The sequence below is a fragment of the Bombus terrestris genome, chromosome 1, assembly GCF_910591885.1.
Source record: "Bombus terrestris chromosome 1, iyBomTerr1.2, whole genome shotgun sequence".
NCBI classification, from domain to species: Eukaryota; Metazoa; Arthropoda; class Insecta; order Hymenoptera; family Apidae; genus Bombus; species Bombus terrestris.
In genome coordinates, this window is record NC_063269.1 from 2,517,501 (window position 1) to 2,537,774 (window position 20,274).

Sequence of the window (20,274 nt, forward strand, 5' to 3'; positions counted from 1 at the left end):
TATACAGTAACTCACAAAAGTATTTGAACATTTATCATTAAACATTTTTATGAACATATTACGTATGTTATAGAAAATTCTTTGAATTATCATTAGATTGTTACAATCATAACACTGAGATTTTAAAGCAGTCCTAAAATGTGTATAAAAGTTACAAGATATTCACTGCAAATGTACGCTTGATAACAATAATTTTCTCACCATAAAGTGTATGTTTGTCAGAAATATTTTGTAACATCTATGTACATTTTCGTATTTGTTTCACGATGGTCTTGTCGTATGCCAAACAAAACCTTCTCTATAACACGTAATATATTCAATAAAGCTTCCGATAAATATATGTATAAATAACGATCTTTAGGTCACTGTACTTCGATTAATTATTTTTTCTCTCCTTCTATTTTGATACAGTCGATACACGGACAGGGAACAAAGAAACACGACGAATGACCGGTTGCATCGTCGCCGAAATAAATTATACCACTCTCTGTATCAACGCGTATAGACGTCCAGGTGGAATAAAAATCGCAGAAACTTCATTCTTCGCCGCACGCCCCTCTAATTCACTCTCTCGATAACAGACAGAGATTTATAACGGGGGAAGCGTGGCCGAGATAAAAATCGGCGACTTTTCGTTGCGTTGCGCTCGGCCAGGGACGGATTTCGCGCAAACAAGATACCGGTAGCGGGTAAAATCAATAGCGCCAGCAATTAGTTACCGTGGCACGCACGCGAAAAAGGCAGGAGCTGCATCCGGCAGTCGGATACGCGGACTTTTCGGACTTGTTCAACATCCGGGGCCGCTGCTCTCTCCCTCTGCCTCTCTCATTCTTCTCTTTTTTATTTTCTATTTTCGAACCTCGTACACCAAACCGTTCGAATCGACGCTCGAAAAAAACAGTCGACCCGAACTAGTGGAGAATTTGTACGTGAAAATTGGAACCTTTCGGGGAATGACTGGATGAGAAAATTTGTCTCCTGCACGTGCCACCGGTTGACAGAGTCCATTCGTTTGGTCGTGATATAAGATGTTTCTATCCGCTTCTGTCTGCTGCTTGGAAGTTAATCAATAACAACTTGTTTGACAAAGTCTCGATGTCATAGGAAATAATAAATCTTCTGTAGCGTTACGAATTACCGACACACTCCGTGTAACTTCGTTTTAACGATTTAGCTTATTTTGTAAACTGAAAGGAGATTTGTAATCAAGGCAATGTTGTTTTGTGGTGATTTGTCATGAGTGTGACTCGATATTACGAGACAAGAGATTAGTTCTCTGTTTATCCACCTTGTTTTATGATCAATCGATCATAATTACGTCGGAAATTATTTACAGAAAGTAAATTAGTTAGTCAGGTACAAAGAAATCCGAAACTATTCGCAACATTCTCCATTAACGTCATTACCGTGAAAGGAGAAAGAACGTGTTTACGTTAGCAATTCAAAAACACTAGAAAAGATCATCGACACGACACGACAAACATCTCTTCATCAGGAACCACCTGAAATAGTGAAAACCTCGTTCGCCAAATCCAGGAAGAGAAACAACGAGATAGAAGAGTGTCTTCTGCAAACACGGAAACGCTATGAAACCTGAGAGGCAGCAAAGGAGAGTCACGGTTGTTATTCGAGAACATGAATCGGGAGGAATAATTACAGATACTGAGAGGTTCTCGCGTCCCAGCGCCATTACTCGCGACGTGATTAGCGCACTCGCGCGTTCACGTATGTCGAGTGTCTAGGCGCCGGCGCGTCGAATCATCGAAACTGACGGAACACACGAGGGCGAGAACGACGCGAAGCATCGTGCAACGTCGCTTTTACGTTCGTATCTCGCCGTGGAAAAGACTTCAAAGGCCTGTTCACTGCGTTTCTTTTAATGCCGTCTCTACGCGGCAGCTCGTTGCTCGGGAATTGTTCTCGCATGGGAACGTCGCGACTTTTCCAGAAGCTCGACTTCCATCCGTGCCGGAAGCGATCGTTCCAAGCTTCGTTACGAAGCAGTTGTGTTTCGTCTCGATTCCCTCGCAATCAGAGTTTCTCTGCATTTGTTGGTTCGTCGTATTCTTTCGTACGAACCGCGAGAGAAAGATTGGAAAACAGAGAACGATGAGTTAGTCGGTTAATGATAAGATCTCGAGGTTCCTTGCTGCTGGTTCGACGATATTTACCGCTGGAAATCGATAACGAAAGATATAGGAAGATTCGAGTCGCGTAAGCTTCGACATCTTAAAATTCAATCTTGAAATTTCCACTGAATTATCGAGCCTGTTGTATTTTCCGAGACGCTGTCAATCTTTAGTGCAATGGGGAAAACATTGGGAAATATCGTGTACTTTAAGACCAACGAGAAAAGATATCAAAAATAAGAATACGTTTCGAGTAACCGATAAAATATTGGTCATATTCGAATTTAGCTAATTACTAAGCAAATTACGTAGCTTGTTATTTCAAGGAAATTAGTTTGCGAGTTTAAACAGCTTTGTATATTCATATGGAAAAATTATATCTGTTATGAAAAATTATATCTATTTAGAGAACAATGAATAAAAGTACGCATAACGTGACGGGAGTTTAGAATCTGTGTCCACACTGTGTATTGCATATCGGGGAACAAAAGCGGTGAAAGAACCGACAAAAGAGACTGTCAGGTTGAATTATTAAATCACGTGGCAAACGAACCAGTCTAAAAGCTCGGTCAAAGGGACGCCATTGAATCCTCGACAATTTCGAAAGGTGTACGGTGATGCCGGCGAAAATAGTGGGTCCTGTGATAGCGAAGAGCCGCGATAGTTGATTCGTCGCGCGCGCTAGCTGAACCGGAAGTGACAGGTAGATAATCGCGGATCGTGATGAATCACCAAGCCAGGCCCTTATCAGTCGCCCCCTGTACATCGTCGTTCTTTTCCCGTCGTTTCGCGAACACACCGAAATCTGTCACGTACAGCGCTTTCCCGCTACCAGAACACGGCACCTATTCTCCCTTTCTATTTCTCTCTTTCTTTGTGTGTCGAGCGAATCCGGTCAAATCGAAGTTATTTTTACGTGACGTCGTCGCGAAGACATAGAAAACGTGGCTGGATATCGAGAACGAATGACCAACAGGGAATTTGTTGCGATCGTGTTCGACGGTGTAGACCAGGTGCAAAATGTTGGGAGAATATTTCATTGGAAGTATGACAGATTTATACCATTGGGAGGAAATTATGGTATAGTTCGCTAGATGATTAATGTTACTGGATGATAGAGTTTGGGTCGAGTGATTACAATAGTTTGAAAGTATTAAGCGAGAATGTGGTCGAAGAATTACTAGACAAGTAATAATGCTCTTCTACTTATTACGATTATAAAATGACAAGTTGTGATCGAACATCCTACGATTTCTTCAATCAACGATATTTAACTATCTTCGTTCTTTGTAATCCTAAAGTAACCAAGAACTGCAAATTCCGCTCCGGTCTAAAGAGATTAACTGACAATTAACTAACGCTAAGGAACATTAAGACCATAACATAATTCCATCGGATCCATCGTAGCGTTATTTGCATCGAGCAATTCCAAAAAAGAAAAAATCATGTACCCGAAAAAATGACTCCCCTGCCGATCGAAAACGAAGCTATAAAACAAACACTAAATTCTACGCAATATTCACACCATTTGTCCGATACGCGATGAGTTAGACACAGCATTATATTTCATGGTTTAACAGCAATACACCAACAGAATGAAATCAAGCTGTCGCTCAGGTCGAAGCTTCCTTCCTTCCGGTCTGAAAGCAGTCGTAACTCATTACTGGTACTGGGGTAGTACGTGTTTCCAGGGGTGTATCGGATGCACGATAGCGGGCGCCGGCTTAAAGTATGATAAGGTGTGGCTTAGCGTTAATCTCCGGAAGAGCTGTCGGTTTTCCCGCGCGGGCTGCCTCGTTTCTGCCCGCTAAATGCACCTTCCTCCTTGCCTAACCGTATCCGCGTATCCACGACGTCTATATTCCCGGGCATTACGTTCCGTTCAAACCAGATGCGACCCGACCGGCTTACTTAGCCGTTCTCCGTGTCCTTGCCAGCGTCGTTCGACGAGGGACGCTACCCTAAAGCTCTCCGCTTCTCTCCGCCAGGAATCGATAGGAATTTATAGCAGCAGATAGTCGTAAACGTGGATGATCGGATGTGGAAGTGTTTTCGTTTGATCTCGACGAGTATGAGTTATTGAATTGCTATGGGTCGCTCTAACGATAATATTATTACAAGGGAACAGTGAAACAACTTGTATATTTATAAACTATGGCACATTATTACAATCGAAGGGTTTGCTATGATAAGACAGCTTTACTTTCCAGTAATTCGAGTAAAAATAAAAATTAGCTTGAGATTCATCGAATCGCTACTTTTTCACGCGTGCTATAAATTCGGTAAATTCTTCGACTCTTTGAACTGGCTAAAATTCTAATTGTTGTTCTAACTGCTGTTACGCGTATTGAAACTTAACTCCTATGGTAACTTAATTACGAATCTATTGATAACTAGATGTTTTTGATCTGATATAAATTTCTACTGTGAATCTTGATCGTCCAAATAGGAACAGAATTCATTGGGATTGTGTTTTTATCCGGAAGAACAGTCGGTATTGGCGGTGTGTACAAGGATTTCCGGGGATTACACTCCGAAGCATACTCTTAGAATTAGATAGAAGCCACGGTTTACTTAGCCAGTTTAGATCCTAACGCGTGTACACGGCTGGCGAAACGTGGGTTTCCTCCGAGCGTCGATTTATTACTCGTGGTTCGAAACCGGCGTCTCCTTAATAAATCTTCCACATTAATTTCGATTTAAACGACTCGTTATTCCAAACAGTACCGTAACTCATCGCCATAGTAGGGGTAGAGTAAGCGTTTAATCGAACTGCCGGCTCGAGTCATTCAGGGGAAAAGCGTTTCGCAGTTCGAACCCAGTGGTAAGCGTTTAATCTGCATAGATTAATTTGATCTGTAATCAAATCTGACCGCCAATGAATTGGGGCGAGTCTCTTCTCGGCCGATGTCGATTTCAAATTATCGGTATACCGTGCTAGACTGGCATTAGTCGAAATTATATTTGTTACGTGGATTATTATATTGAATTATACGCGTTGAGATAACCTGACGTTTCGAAACAATGCGGAATGCTTCTTTGAAGCTCCGTTAAATTTTCTGCCAAAGAAAAACGCTTCAATCGTTGCAACATTAAATAAAAAAGCTTTTTTCGAATGAATAATTCCATCGTCACGAATTCCTTTAAACACGAATTTTCGCGATAATCGAACGACCAGATTTGTTTACTGGTGACATTCTATGGTTAGGATTCCTGTAACTACGAAACGATCATAATCCTTTGATGATAGACGAACGAACAGACCCAACGATTGATAAAATTGAAGGAGGGTCGAAAGATTTTTTGCGAAACGTAGAATTTGTCTAAATGTCCCGGTAAGTTTTGACTAAATAGAGTTGAATTACCATTATCGGATAATTCGCGTCACCAATGGTCTAAGGCTGCAGTTACAGTGGGTGTATGTTCTAACATGTATATTTATACAAATGTTTGTTTCGTCAGAGCAAATGTTTGTTAGAATGTGCATCCACTGACTACCAGTCAAACTCAAAGAAAAAGAAGATCCAGAAAATGTATTGTCAACGAAGCGACACACTTCTGGTTCTATCTTCAAACATCACGAGAAACCAATAGGCCTGTTTCTCAAGTTGAAATTTCCGACGTGCAAAGCGAAGTCTCAGAAACAGAAGGGAACAGGTTTTCGCGGAAACAAAAGGCTCCATTTATAGATGATCCTCCTGAGGGAAATGGCGGTTCGAGAAACGACATCCTCTAGATGTATCGATCTCTATATCAGACTGAAGACGTAACAGAAGATCGTACGAACATCGGATCCCTTCAGGTTTGTACGTGTTTCGTGGACGAAAGGCGGTCCACGTGCCTCCGAAGTGACATTTTCACGCGTAGTCGCGTTGAAGGCGATTATATCGAGATATGTTTCGCTCGGTTAGTCCATGAAAGGAATCTGATATCGGTACGTGCGAAGAAACGATGTCTGGCTGCGTGTCTTCGACTCTTGAAAATGCGCGGGCGCGGCTTTAAAGGAAAAGCAACGAGGTAGTCGCGTTGATAAAAAATGAAAGAATGGGTCTGCCTGGAGGTGAGATCTCGATGGTTCAAAGGGAGATCTGAAATGAGTTTCTCTCGGAACAAAGGATCCATTCGCGTTATCGGAGTCACTGCAACGTTTGGTCACGTTTGGGCCGTCGCAATCTTAAGATTTTTAATTCGATATTTAAAACGCGTGGCGTAGAGAAGACAAAGAAGACGGATGCCTGCCAGCAAGGGGATTGCGTTTCTTTCTGCCACGCCTTTTTTCTTTTCTTACGATGCTTCGAAGACAAAATGAGTCGAAGATAAAATTGCCACCGTGATTGAATCTCGTACACAATTTTTGCCATAGATACGTGTATTGTTGTATAAGTGGGGAAAGCTTTTCACATCTTCTCTATTTCTTGTAGTTATGTGTTTATTCAGATACGTTAACCCAAGACGATTATTATAAGCTACTTACAAATTAAATTTATTTTATATTTATATAATATCATGCACGCCGTGTAAAATTCTTTCAGGATAGCCATTTCTCTTTAAATTAATCAATTAAAAGTTCAATTGGTACGTTGAATTTGAACTTGGAATAAAAAGGCAGTAACATCGTGGAAACATTGAACGAGGTTTTACAACTTTCTTCTAATATCAGTGTATAACAGTTTTGACATAATACGTAACAAATTCGATATGTGTATTAACGATCGACCGCGATTCTCAGATTATCGTGAAGCAAACAAGCCAGATTAAGCCATTCCAGACGGTGAATCTTCATTATGAAGACAATAATAGGATTCTGCGCGACTGATTAACCATTCCACAGAAATTAATCGCTTCGATTATCGAATTATCCATTGGGTCTATAAAACGGGAATAAAAAAAAGTCTGGAAAAATACGAGTGAAACGGCCATCAGAGCGCGGCCTGGGCGCATTAATCGTTCGATTAAACGACTTTCAATAAATTATTCGGATTATAAATACGGCAGGCGCGCGTCGACATGAAGCGGTGTCCCACGGTGTGATCGGTCGATTATCGATCCGGTACAGTCGGATACAAATCAACATGACCGATGACGATTGGGAAAAGGCGAATTAGTGGTATCGTGTTAAACGCAGACAGAGAAAGGATGTTGGTAAACAGAGATATTTGCGTCCTCATTAGAAAAGCGCGCGAGCTCGTCCAAATGAATTCGGCCTTCTATCAGCATCGCTCACAGTTGATCGATCCCTGTGGCCATCACATAATCGATACTACGCCACTAATGCTGGCTATCCGGTCAGAGAACGCACTTGAAGGCGAAATATCGGTCCAGGTGTACAGGCTAATGAGAGTCGGACTCGGACGATTAATCGTGAGAGCCTGTGTTGACTTTCGATTTGGTTTGTCGATGCTGCAAGCTATTTGGTCTTTGATGGTACATACGGAGAATAATATTCATCGCTTGATTTTCTTGATACGAAGAATTGAAAGTCGGGGGATTTTTTAAATCGTCCAATTCATTCGTCCAATCTTCCATTTTGATTATTACGATGTGATACTCGATCATAAATAGAAATTGCCAATCTATGATTCTTCTTTTTTGTAGATAAAAGGCTCCTATTTATTTCTAACATTAACGGAGATGCGTTATTTCGTGGAAGATTCGTACATCTATATATATATATTCGTTTCACTGACAGTGTTTGAGGAAAGTTAGATCGTGGGAAGCCCGTAGTTTGTGAATGAAATGAATTGAAAGCTTATCGAGTCACGTTGAACCTAAAACAAAGTCTGGAACAGACATACACTGTACTAATAATTCTATTGGTTCGCTGCAGGGTATATCGAGCACAAACGAAACCAATATACTCTGTCTGATTTGTGATAACAATAGTATTGTTTTTCGTAGTTAAGATAAATTAATCTTACACAAGCGGATAAATATTCTTGGTGAAATTTTCAAGATATTTCAATATTTGTCTCTTCTAATCTTTTTTACGAACGCTATTCTATACAGTTTTACCTTGGCCAATTAATCGCAATACAAAAATTATTGCAACATTTCAATCGACGGAAAGCTCGTAACCCTATCGCCGAGATTTCACTCGTTCAAAACCACTTAGCTTTTACCTAACGATACGATACATCAAACATAATGCAGTAATTTCATCCACTTACCGTATAACAACATAATTCCACCATTTTCAGAAAATCTTCGATCGAGTTATCCTTCCATTCATTTTTCAAACGCGCCTATCCAAACATAATTTTAGCACACAGTCTCGTATTTTGACGATATAGCGTGGATTCGTGGAGACGGCATTAATCCTTTAAACGCTATTACGCGTGATTTAACGTAAACGTCTGTCAGCAATACCATCGCGATGCTATTATTCGTAACCATTTGTTTCTTGTAACCCTAAACACTTAATTCCGCTTGTATCGTCATTTTATTAATCTTTCAATCTTTAAATCGTATCTCCGGGCTATGTATGTTGAAGTAACTCGTATACAATAATTTGCAGATACGATTACTTAATTTTATTCCGCATTCTATATTTTACGTGATAAAGATTCATCGCGTAACATACGAAATACGAATTGATCCTTCGCAGCGAGCTTCGTTCGTGTTCAAACCCTAGACAATCTCTCCGGTAAAAATAAACGTATTTTCCGTGAAATTTGTATCATCAAAACCGTTCAATTCATTGCGATACCTTGCAGAGAAATATTCTAAAATTAAGTGATCTAACTCAAATCGGATCCAAACCGTTGCGATCGCCTACAATCCAACGTTACCAGTTGTAGTTTAATTTAAGAAGAGAATTTAATTTAAGAGAAGAATTTAATTTGCATTAAAAATTTAAGTTGCGGTGTATTTTCACGACAGCCTTTCGGAGTTAAACGATTTCGAAATTCCATTTTTCAGCGGAATCTAATCCACCTTATTCGCTTTGGGTATTTACGACAATTTGCAGAGAAGGCCAGTTATTAAATCGAAAAGCCGTGTGAAGCGACCGGATTTCGGCACAGGGGCAACTTTATCGGGCGTATAACGCCACACACCGTAAAACGGCATGATTGTGCCGCCATTAGGATGGTCGTAGACCGTGCTAGCAGCTGATAGGCGGCACGAGGGTTAATTTTATTTAAAGTTCGCTCGGTGGTGTCTGTTAAACCGACCCTCGATCGCGTTTCAGCCTCTCTTTTCGGTATCGGCGGATCGACCATCATAAGAAACTACCTGCTGCGTGGGGAAACTTGGCAAGAAATAAAGTTAGCTTAACCGATACGCGAACTGTGAAATTGGAAAAATTGTAGGTATCGCGGTTAGCGATTAAATAGAACGCCACGGGGTGGCCCGTGTAAATATAAATTTTAAAGCTCGGGATAAAATGTCGCTGTCGACCGTTGGCTTCACGTTGTACGTTATATTTTACGAGTTAATGGAACGATGACGGTCGATCAAAAAACCGTCCGCTATTTTTCCTACGACGAAAATTATTCGCGATATGAAATCGTAGTTACGAGTCGCGATTTATATTGTTTATTATTCCGGGCAATGAATTGTGATTTACGAGTAGAAAGATTTTAGTGAAATTCAATGGCTATAAAAAAAGAATACTTTGAAGAGGGAATATTCTTAGGGGTACGTGACGAAGCGCGTAATAACCGATTCTTCGCGTTCATCCTAAACGTGAAATACAGTCTGTATAAAACTTTTGTCTATCACGATTTATCAGGAACTTATCGTAAATGCATTTACCATATAAAAAGAGATATCGTCTCGACGTATTTATTACCCATATTCCTAACATTATCGATTCTAACTGAAGAATTCAATCGAAAGCTGTACTTGCAACTAAATTTTCTTGCAAATACAACGTGTTCTCGTTGAATCAGAAGCGAAATCCGATATCATGGGACAAGGGGTTAATCCAAAGGGAGAACATTTCTCAGACAGAAGACATTCTCGGAGAAGCAAGCTTCGAGAGAACGAAATCTTGTGGTCGATGCAAAGATCCGGCGTAAGAGAGCGATCAGCGCGTTTAAAGGAAGTTCGCAGGTGGTCTGCAGAGTTACCGGAAGTGATGGTCGGCGAAGGACCGCGGAACTGGTACGCGTACAGTCGCATTGTTGTTGTTTATCGCGAAAGTTTGGATCGGTTTTGCGCGGTGGCGATGGTGGCAGTGGGTCGACCTTGCTCAGATTGGAATTGTGCCGGTAAATTGTTCCCCGGAGTTGAATTATAACGCTCCGCCCGTTCGTGGCAATTCCATTTGCCGACTTTATTGCGTTAACCGGTAGAACGGGTACGAGACCACGAGGAGTCTCGATGGAAAACGCCAAGGAAGAACCAGCAGCGACGAGGTGATAGATCAAAAGGCTTTGTCGAGCGGACCTCAACCCCTCTTCCAACGTCTCTTCCGCCTCTCTGCGAGAAGAGTCGATTACTGGGACGTCTGCACGCCGCGATCTGTCAATGGGTTCGTGAGATCGCGCTGGCAAACCCTCTCTTTCCCTAAGTGTAAAGCACATGATGATTTCGATAGCAGGGTGAAACGTACGGGCTAGAATTCTGGATAAAAATTGAAAGAAAATTGAGAGCAAATAGGAGGAAGGAAATTGTAAATTGAAATTTATCTCTTGGAAATGAACTCCCGATGACTAAAGTATAAAGCTTGCGTCAAAAGAAATAAATGGAAGATACTTGTGTTGAATCTTTATATTCGATCGTCTTATCGTGTATTCGACCGTAATACACGCTATTGTCCGTCTGTCTTATCTAAGTTAAGAGTTGTTGCACGCTTTGTGCGAGACTTAATTCTTTTCTTTTTTAATTTATTACTACCTCACTGTTATCTGAACGCTGAACTCGCCTTAAAAGTTCGATCCAAACTAGAAGCGATACAGCGAAAGAGTCTCTTTGTGCGATTCTGAAATCTCTGTTAACTCATAATCCCCATTGTACCCGTAAATTATACCGAAATCTCGTTAATTTCCGCAGGTGTTTGGAAAACATCGTAAACGAGTTTGCTCGTTTCGCGGGGTATTCCAAGCTTCTTCGAACTTGATTGCATTCGAGTACTTCTATAAATTCTTAAATTCTCCCACTCAATCCCAGTTACGAGTCTTAATGAAGATGTGCTTCTTCTCAGATCTCAAAAGCCACATTGACCTTTCTTATAATCTGATTTTATACATATACAAGAAATAATACGAGAAACCAATTACGTTGGAAAACTGAATATAATACGCTTCTACGGGAAACATGCACGATCGTACTGTATAGTTGCATTTATGGAGAAATTATGCTCAAATGCGGAGCTCGATTAAAGCTTGAACCATTTTTATTTCTAGAAGGTTCGTACGCTATTACTTCTTAACGTCCTTTCATATATTCAAAGCGAAAGTATAGCTCCCAAGACAGTTATTAATAACTATCCATCAAAGAATCTCAAAGTATCTTCGACGGTGCATCGATTTCACCTTTCAACTCCTGTTCTTCTTTCATCAATCCGCGAGTTAGCTCTCCGTTAAATCGTAACGATGATTTTATTCTGAACATTATTCTCTCTCGCAAAAACATGACGCAGAGATTTAGGAAGAACGAGCGCGACAAAATTTTTTTTTTTTAATGGGATTCGTTAATGCGAGGGATTAGCTGTGACGCTTCCCACGGCAAGTTTTCGAAAAAAGGCAAAGAGAGAGAGAGAGAGAGAGAGAATACAGAGAGAAAGAAGAGAAAAAAATGAAAATTCAGCGGCCTTGATGGCGGAAGCCGGCTTATCTGAAATCGGTCTGATGGCTGTGTCCATGCCCCTTCATGGGCATTTTGTTGCCATCCGTTTCGTCGTTTTAATTATTCCGAATGTCCGCTCGCGCGCAAAATCGAGCCGTAATCAAAAGTTCCGTGCTCTATACCGCGTTATCGTTCGAAGTTCCCCAATCCAATCCGACTCTTTATCCTCGCCGTGTCCCACTCGCCACTCTCTTTTCTACATTTCTAGGCTACGTCGATACTTTTCACGTTTTCATCGAACGCAGTCTGAAAATTTGTCAGGAAATTGTTTTTCATCCCAGGAAATTTAAATCGTAGCGATTTGTAGCATGGACAACGAGGAAATTTGATTAACACGTTCACTGCCTGATGAAATTGCGTCTTGCGCACGGTAATAAATAAAGTGCCGCGCTTGTTCCAACGCGTCCTAATAAACGCGTATATTTTAATAAACGAACGAAACTATTTAAATTGTTCGTGGCGAATTTAACGCATCGTCACTGTAATATTAAAGGTGAAATTACGAATGTAGCGGATTTTCTAATTTCGGTCTTCGGGATATAGAACGTGTTAAAAAATTAAATTAGAACCATTGTTTCAAGTTTCGAGTTCTCCAAGGCAAATATCACGAAAATATCAAAAAATTGACTGATTCCTTGCGATCAACGAAAATGATAGAGATGGTTCCCGATATGAGAAAAACGTTGGTCGTGACGATATCGTCGATATTTCGCCCGGAATCGAACTGAAAGTAAATTATCGCGCGAATACGATGGTCCCTTGAAAGAATTCTGTTCGCTTGGAGCAGAATAGAAAACGTTTTCTTGTCGGGTTGCTGTTCGCTGGCAGAATTTCTTAGTGATTTATGTTACATTAGGTCGGTACGTCGCGGAGATCGAGTAAAAGGAGTGTATTCAACGTATAGCTATGGAACACGGCCTCTGCTCTGGTATTCGTGGACCTATCCAATTGAAATGCGATCGCACGAACGTGAAGTATACCGTCTACGTTAAAGGTCCCTTCTGTTCGTGTCAGTCGCAAGACGACCGCGCAAATGGACGTTCTCCAAGAACTATTTTTCGTGACTGCAATGTTCTAATGCAAACACGAATTACGTTGATGTTCCATTAACCCGAAAAAGTCTATGCTCTCTCTCTCTCTCTTCCTCCCTCCCTCTCTCTTCCTTCTTTTTTCCATACCGGTCTTACTTGCATTCTGTGGTAATCAAGCAGCACCAAACTTGAAGCAATTAATCGTTGAGCGACAGCGTCGGTTAGACAGCTGACATCGTTCGGTATCGATCCAGCGCACGGCTATTTGTTTCCAGTAGGAGGATCATCCGAGGAAAATCAGCACGTCGGTTTTTGCAAATCCATGCTGTTTCAGACGATCGTTCGATCAACCGAACGACGGCGCGGTTAGTTTGTTTAGATAGGATCAGGAAATGGGGTAGTTTAATATCCGAGTGATCGATGAAATCTTTCGAGTCTCTTCAATTATGTTGGTAAAGTTTGGATAGGTAATAATCTGTAGGATTATAAAGGATGCTGGAATTTCTTACCGCCCTTCTTCAGTTCTGTCTAACCGACTCAGTTGTTCGTCCAATGATTACCGGTGATTTCAAGCCGACTTAGCTTAACCGATCAAACAAGAAACCTCTTTGTCTACGACACAAATGCCATCAGCGTGATATCGATAAAGACGAAACTCCATCTGGAGGCTTCTGAAAGGAATGAAACCGCTGTCGAGAAACTAAAACCATCGATCTCGGAATAATGGCTTGTTTTCAACGGGAGTGCTGTTCAACGTCAAGATAAATTCGCATCGGTCAAATTTCTGTTCGGCATCGGTCTTGCCCGCGCTGGGAAAAGGGGAAACACACAGACCAACTATCCTTCTTACAGGTATTCACCATAGTCCGGACGATATATCCCGGTTTCCTTATCTCGCGAGAGAAGAAGGCACAATACCTTTCGACGTGGTACATATTTCTAAAGATATATATACATATAGAGACGGTATGGTCGGATCGGCGGAAGTATACAGCTACGTCGCGGAATTCCGCAGGACTTTCATCGACGTTACAATAACTGCAATATATCCGGCCGCGGGTCTGTTCCTTCGCGATACCAGACGACGGGTCCGCGGCTTTCGTGGATGAAAAGGAGGGTTGTGCGCGACTGGGATGGGAAGACAGGAGTTGGTTGTTAAGGGTGTGAGAGACTGCTCCAGTCGACGACGGTACAACAATGGCGGAATATAAATCTAAATCCCGAGCGCCATCTTTCCTGCCCTGCCCTTGCCAGCCACCTCTCATCCTTCGATCTTTCCTCCCTTTCAATCCCTTCTATTTCTTCCATTCTTCTTCTTATTCATTCCGGTTGCCTATTTTGTCCATGCCTTACGTTCCGTCAACTACAATAACCGCCTCGCGTTATTTCTTCCTTCTTTCTTACTTCTTCTTACGCTTCTTCTTCTTCTTCTTCTTCTTCTTACTGGCATATACTTACGTTAACGTTCATTTCTCTTCCTGTCTTACTGCACCGCAACTTTTTCGATTTGATAAGTTTCCACGATCGCTTTGTTCTCGCCAAATTTGCCTCGAGTATTTCTTATTTTTCATTGTTTCCCTTACGTCTCGGATAAAGCGGACAGGTATCTTAACCTCTCTTTTGAGCGTCCGTTTATTTTATCCCGCTTTGTGCGTTACATTTAATTGCGTTCTTCCTATTGTTCTTAGGTTTTCTTTCTCGGGCGACGTTTTCACAATTTTCTTCGTTTCTTCTTTTCATTCATTGTTCCACCTGTTTTCGGTTTCATAGTTCACCTTGAATATCTTCCCCTCCCATCAAGCACCGCTTTTCTTGCGCTCCACCCACGCAGACGTCCCTCTCCTTCCCATTCATCACCGACCTCTTTCATTTTCTCGCTTTCTTTCACTTTCTCCGGAGAATAAATACTTCTTTACCCTGTGACGCGTCTCTACTCACCCCTTATCAGTATTTACGGCCAGACATGTGCTTCCTCCGCGTCGTTCTCGCAGCTGGTGCATTAGTTATGCACAGCTTGCGCGACTTCAGCTCTGATGGACACCTCCCTGCGGGATTCACTATGTTTTTCACATTGGAAGTTTCGGTTTTAATATCCACACATTTTTATGCATCGCAATTATAACGTTTATCTCCTCTTTGTTGTTGCAGAAATCGATTAGAAAGCAATACGGAACACTGGAACGCTCTTCTATTGTCTTTGCGTGAACTCATCGAATGGGTGATCAGAAAAGACACCGAACTTACTGGTTTGGGACCTGTCTGTGGAGACGTGGCCGCTTTGCAGAAGCAAGAAGTAAGTATTTTACAATTGTTACTCTTTCATATTACGAAATCACCCCTTGGGCTTAAATTATCATCGAGAAACTTGGGATTATTATGGACTATATCGTACGAATTTCGTAGGGTCTGTTCCAATCTTAAGAATTGGTTAACGCTGCAACTATTAGGCCGTATCGTATACCAAAATATACACACAGATGATTGTTATCAAGAGTTGCTACAATTTCTATAAATTCTAATCACGATTTATCTGGGCAAGAATAAAAAACAATAACGAAAACCTGAAACTCGCTGCTCAAATCAAGCCCTACTGATTACAAAAGCAATAAATTCAAAACTCGAATTGCCGAACCCCTTAGATATGACATATTCCTTAAGAATCTCCTACCTTGTTTCGTTTCTGATAAAAAGCAAGTTCCGATTAAAACATAACTCGATCAATACCTGTAAACTGTATCAAGATCGAGTTATTCCCGGCAGTTTCCAAAGTATTAATATACAGTATCCAAGGATACCTTGAAATCCACCTTGAGCCGGAAGCCCATCTTGAGCCGGAAGCGATCTTGTCGAGGCAAATAGGCTCGTGTACCTTGAAACGTGCCCCGTAACCTACTGGAATGGACTGGATTACACGAAAATGACGCAATTAGGGTGGCGCTGTGTGCGTGGACACCGACGAGTAAGGGGCACGCGTCGTCGACCGAAAGGGGTTCGGAGGTGGAGGAGGAGGAGATGGCGAGAGCACGAGCCGCCCCCGGCGGCCCAGTTTCCACGCACAAAGACGGACTAGCTCGGACTAATCCAGATTAGAACGTGCATGTTACCGAGCTGCGAGTGTACAGGGATGATAAGGTGCATGTACCGCGATCCCGCTCACGAACAGTCATCGACGGACGACACCTGCGCCCCTACTTATCGCGAACCGAAGCCCTAATCGGCCGGATATTAATCGGGAACAAGAGTTTCGAGACTCGTGGAACGCGTGGCGGGCGTTTTCAATCCGTTGAATATCCGGGTTTAACGAGGTCGGTCGATTACGGGGGCGAATAAATAAGCTCGATCCCCGAGACAGTATCGATTGAAAGCCGCGAACGGGAGACTGCTAATTACCGTAGGCGATAAAGTAAGTCGCGATGGATCGTTTAACAGGCTGGTTTCCGGAGGCAATTTCAACCGTTGGAATCGAGATGAGGGATCCCACGATGCTACTGATTGATGAGCGTGTATTTTGAGATTGATGCGGGGAAGAGAAGGTAACTAACGTTGGATACGGTTGTTGCACGAGGCTTGCAAGCAGCTGAATCCGGCGATGTTACCCTGCAAATGATTATCTCGGAAGGTTTTCCCTCGTAACTTGCTACCTCGAGGGTCAAACGTGATGTAATTTAAATCATCGGATTTTTTGTCATCTTTTTACTCTTCGTGTTTTTCTTTTTTCTTTGTCCTATTTTCCAAAGCTTTCATAAGCATACCAGCACAAGGTATCGTTAAAACAGTAGCCATGTAACAAAGAATTCTATGCATGTGAACACCAACGTTCAAACGATTTCAAAGCGTAATGTATTCCACGCGAATATCAGTTAGTTCGGTCGGTACATAGGGACGACAAACGGAGGGTTAGAGGAAAAAGATCGCAGCATACAGGTGGTACAAACAATAAGCGAGTTTCAGGGATACGCGATACACCGATGTCGCATTTGCTATGCATGAAATTCAAAAAAGATCGGTACAGAACCATGTATCTTCGTATAGCGAGAGTTAAAGACTCAAAGTTAGGAATATCGTATTTTAAGCTTCGAATTTGCAAGTTTTCGCAAATCTCGAATCTCATATTTCGTATTTCAAAGATCAAATAATTCTGAATTTAAAGTCGGTTTGTTATCATATTGTTGAGATATTTGAAATATCGTCGTTTAAAGCACCGTTTGGTCGAAACGCTCTTTTTTAAATGTCTTCAACGCCGATCGACGTAATTATCGACGAAGCGATATACAGCTGCCACGCGTGCACTATCTGTACACACCGTGCTACGTTTGAAATACCAAAATGCCACTCCAGCAGTTGTTGCGCCGTGAAACGAGGAAATTTCATTGTGTCTCACGTTCGGATGTAATTGTTTGCCAGGCTGTTTGCGAATAGAATTGAAGTTCTCGTTTCGTTCATCGATTTCAGTTTCGGTCGATTTCGATTTCCAGCCTACCATTTTCGTCGATCTTCAGAAATCCGCTTGATGCTTGCAAGATGCGTCGAACTGTCGAAAATCGTGGAGTTTCGCGGTACTCGAGTATTTCACGGACAGCAACGCGTAATTTTAAGTCGCAAACTAACGCCACAGCGAGAAGACCCAAGGGAGACGCAAATGCAGCCGACTAATGACCGTGCCAGGAGTAAATAGAACGAGAACTCTCCGTTACCGGATAGTAGTTAAACAATACAGTGGGCAACGTAATGCCGGAATTTCCGCGATATGGCTTCGCGGATGTCGTTCTAATTCGCACACAAATAATTGCGCATAAACGAACGACGCGGCGCAATAATTTATGCAAATTATGAGGCGTCACCTGGCGCCACGGCTTTATGTAAGACTGTGGCCTCACATATAGCTCGTTTTCATTGCAATATGGTTTATAAAACGCAGAGCATGCTGTTTTAGTGGAAATAGCGATAGACTGATGTGTAAAACCACGATTCTCAGTCCTCTCTATGATACTTGATTACATACGTTTTTAAGAATATATATTTATTCACAACTAAGTGAAATGTGAAATATTTAAAAGGTATACTGTGCACGATCACACATCGGTGGCCATCATCCTGTACTTTGAACCTATTTGCTCTAAAATCTACACTCAGAACCTAGTATCTGGTTCCCTGTACAATATATCTTGCACTATGCACTTCGCGTCGTGAATCCTGAATAATGTACCGTGCACTATGCATTGTGTACTATCCAGAATTCATCATATACTATACTATTCATTGAGTACGACGTATAATACACTATACATTATGCAACATGAATTAATCAGCACTTACACGCAGCGATTCATTCCCTAAAATCCATCTAAATAAGATTCTTCGATATTCCTTTGCTACCAAATATCCGCTTCGTACCTCAAAATAACTGAAACGACGAATAACACGTGTGTCGAAGTATCGGATCGGCTGAAAATGTCACGCGCTGGTATACGTGTTCGTGAATGGAATTCATTAGACGATCGAGGATCGTGAAATCGATAGCTGTGTGTGGCACGCAACATATCGGCGGCTTGTTTTATCGTACCGTATTCGTGCGTGAAATCGGCGACGGCTCACCTCGAATGGCGCATACGTAAAACGCGGTTTCGTCGTAAACGGGTCGTCGTTGTTCGGACGTAACGATCCGGCACAGAATCGCGCTGCTTAACGCGAAATCGATCGAACACACGACTGGCAAAAAGGAATAGCCGCGACGGGGGACGATTATCGGGCCACGAAACGACGATTATCGCAGCTCGGAATTGATTTCAACGAGCGTATCGATCGCCAAAGAGCCGCCATTTCTCCGGGCCATCCTGGCAAATTCGAGTTTCTTTAATTACCGATATTTCTCGAATTATCGACTATTAATCGTGCGTCTGGGAAAGTTTCACGTGCCGCGGGAAGCGTGTTCCGAGATGCGCCACGACGTTTTTAATGTCCGTTTTTTTAGTACAGCGTTGCGTAAAAGTCTTGCACCATTTAGCAGATGGAAATATTTTACCCTGAGAGATGAATATAAAAATACTTGGTGTTTCTCTCGTTCTACCAGTAGGTCATAGCGAGCATTAAATTTAAAAGGCCGCGTTGGATTAATCCAAAGTAAGATTCAAAATTTGTATTTTAGCAACAGTTCTCTTCGATGATAATTTTTTGATATTATTCTCCTATAATACCAATAGCATTTTTTAATGTCATGCAATATTGTATACGATTTTATTCCTCTCATCGTTCTTCGAACATCGAATCACAATGACACGAATTCTTTCACATAACGTGCCGCTGATTAAATCAGATAATCTCGTTGCATAATACGCGACATTACTTTCTACTGTGTTAAAATCCTTCCTATAATAGCAACATGCGAAAACGTTTTTCGAAAGTGTGTATATTCGGTTGCCATTACAAAACCAGTAACGTGAATGATGTAAGAATTCTATACAATGCTAGGATATACATATATATCGCAAAATTACCTCTTTGTTTAATCGAAGATCGGTTAAGCTTGCCAGAAGTCTGTAACATAAAATCCACGTTGTGCGTAAGTTTCATCGAAATCGATGGTTCACATTGGCAGACGTTCTATTGTTAGAGTGGTGGAAATAAGTTTAAGTGACTATAAAATTGGCCCATTTTCTATCGTTATCTATAAATTTAGATGGGAGGACGAGGCATGTATTCACGCGCGCACACAGACGAACGAAACGATCATTACGCTTTTTAACGACCTCGTGAAATAGACGATGCTCGTTTCAATGATGGAAATCCCTCAACATTGAATGCAACGTGCTGCTACTCTCTCGCTGAATACGTCGCTACGATGCACCCTGCGTAATTAACCCGTCATTCCGATAACCAATACGATAAGGCGATTATCTCGGCGTGGCCAATTAGAAAACGTCTAGTGGCTCAATTAAACGAACGACGCTTTAGTTGTTCTCGATTTCGTTGCTAACAAATCGACCTTATTTCGCCGCGAAATCCTTCGTCAACTATTTAGCTTCTGCATATTCGTTTTTAGACTCGAATCGTTGAAACACTATAATATTGTAGGATTCGTGGATTCGTGCAAGTAGAATACGCTTGAATGGCAATGATTTCGAGGATGATTATTTAATAGAATACGAACAATAATGTATGAAACTCATTTCGAAAAAGAGAACGAAAACAAGAAGTTGAAAGAGGCAAGAAACGTAAAGCTAAAAGAAATCTCCTTGAATAGCACAGAAACGAAAGAAGTGGACCACTTCTTCGCTCGTTATTACGCGTTGCTGTGTAACTTTCCACGTGGGCGTGATACTTTC

General features: G+C 41.7%; 1 protein-coding gene across 9 annotated transcripts in view; it reads left to right on the forward strand.

Annotated features, from left to right (window-relative positions):
* The window catches only part of LOC100642674 (dystrophin, isoforms A/C/F/G/H), a 439,133-nt gene that overhangs the window by 347,441 nt on the left and 71,418 nt on the right, over positions 1-20,274 (forward strand). For all 9 annotated transcript variants that reach the window (XM_048406314.1, XM_048406316.1, XM_048406313.1 and 6 more), the window contains one exon: positions 15,101-15,245. In XM_048406314.1, the coding sequence (XP_048262271.1) occupies positions 15,101-15,245 (145 nt within the window). The remainder of the gene's footprint in view (positions 1-15,100; positions 15,246-20,274) is intronic.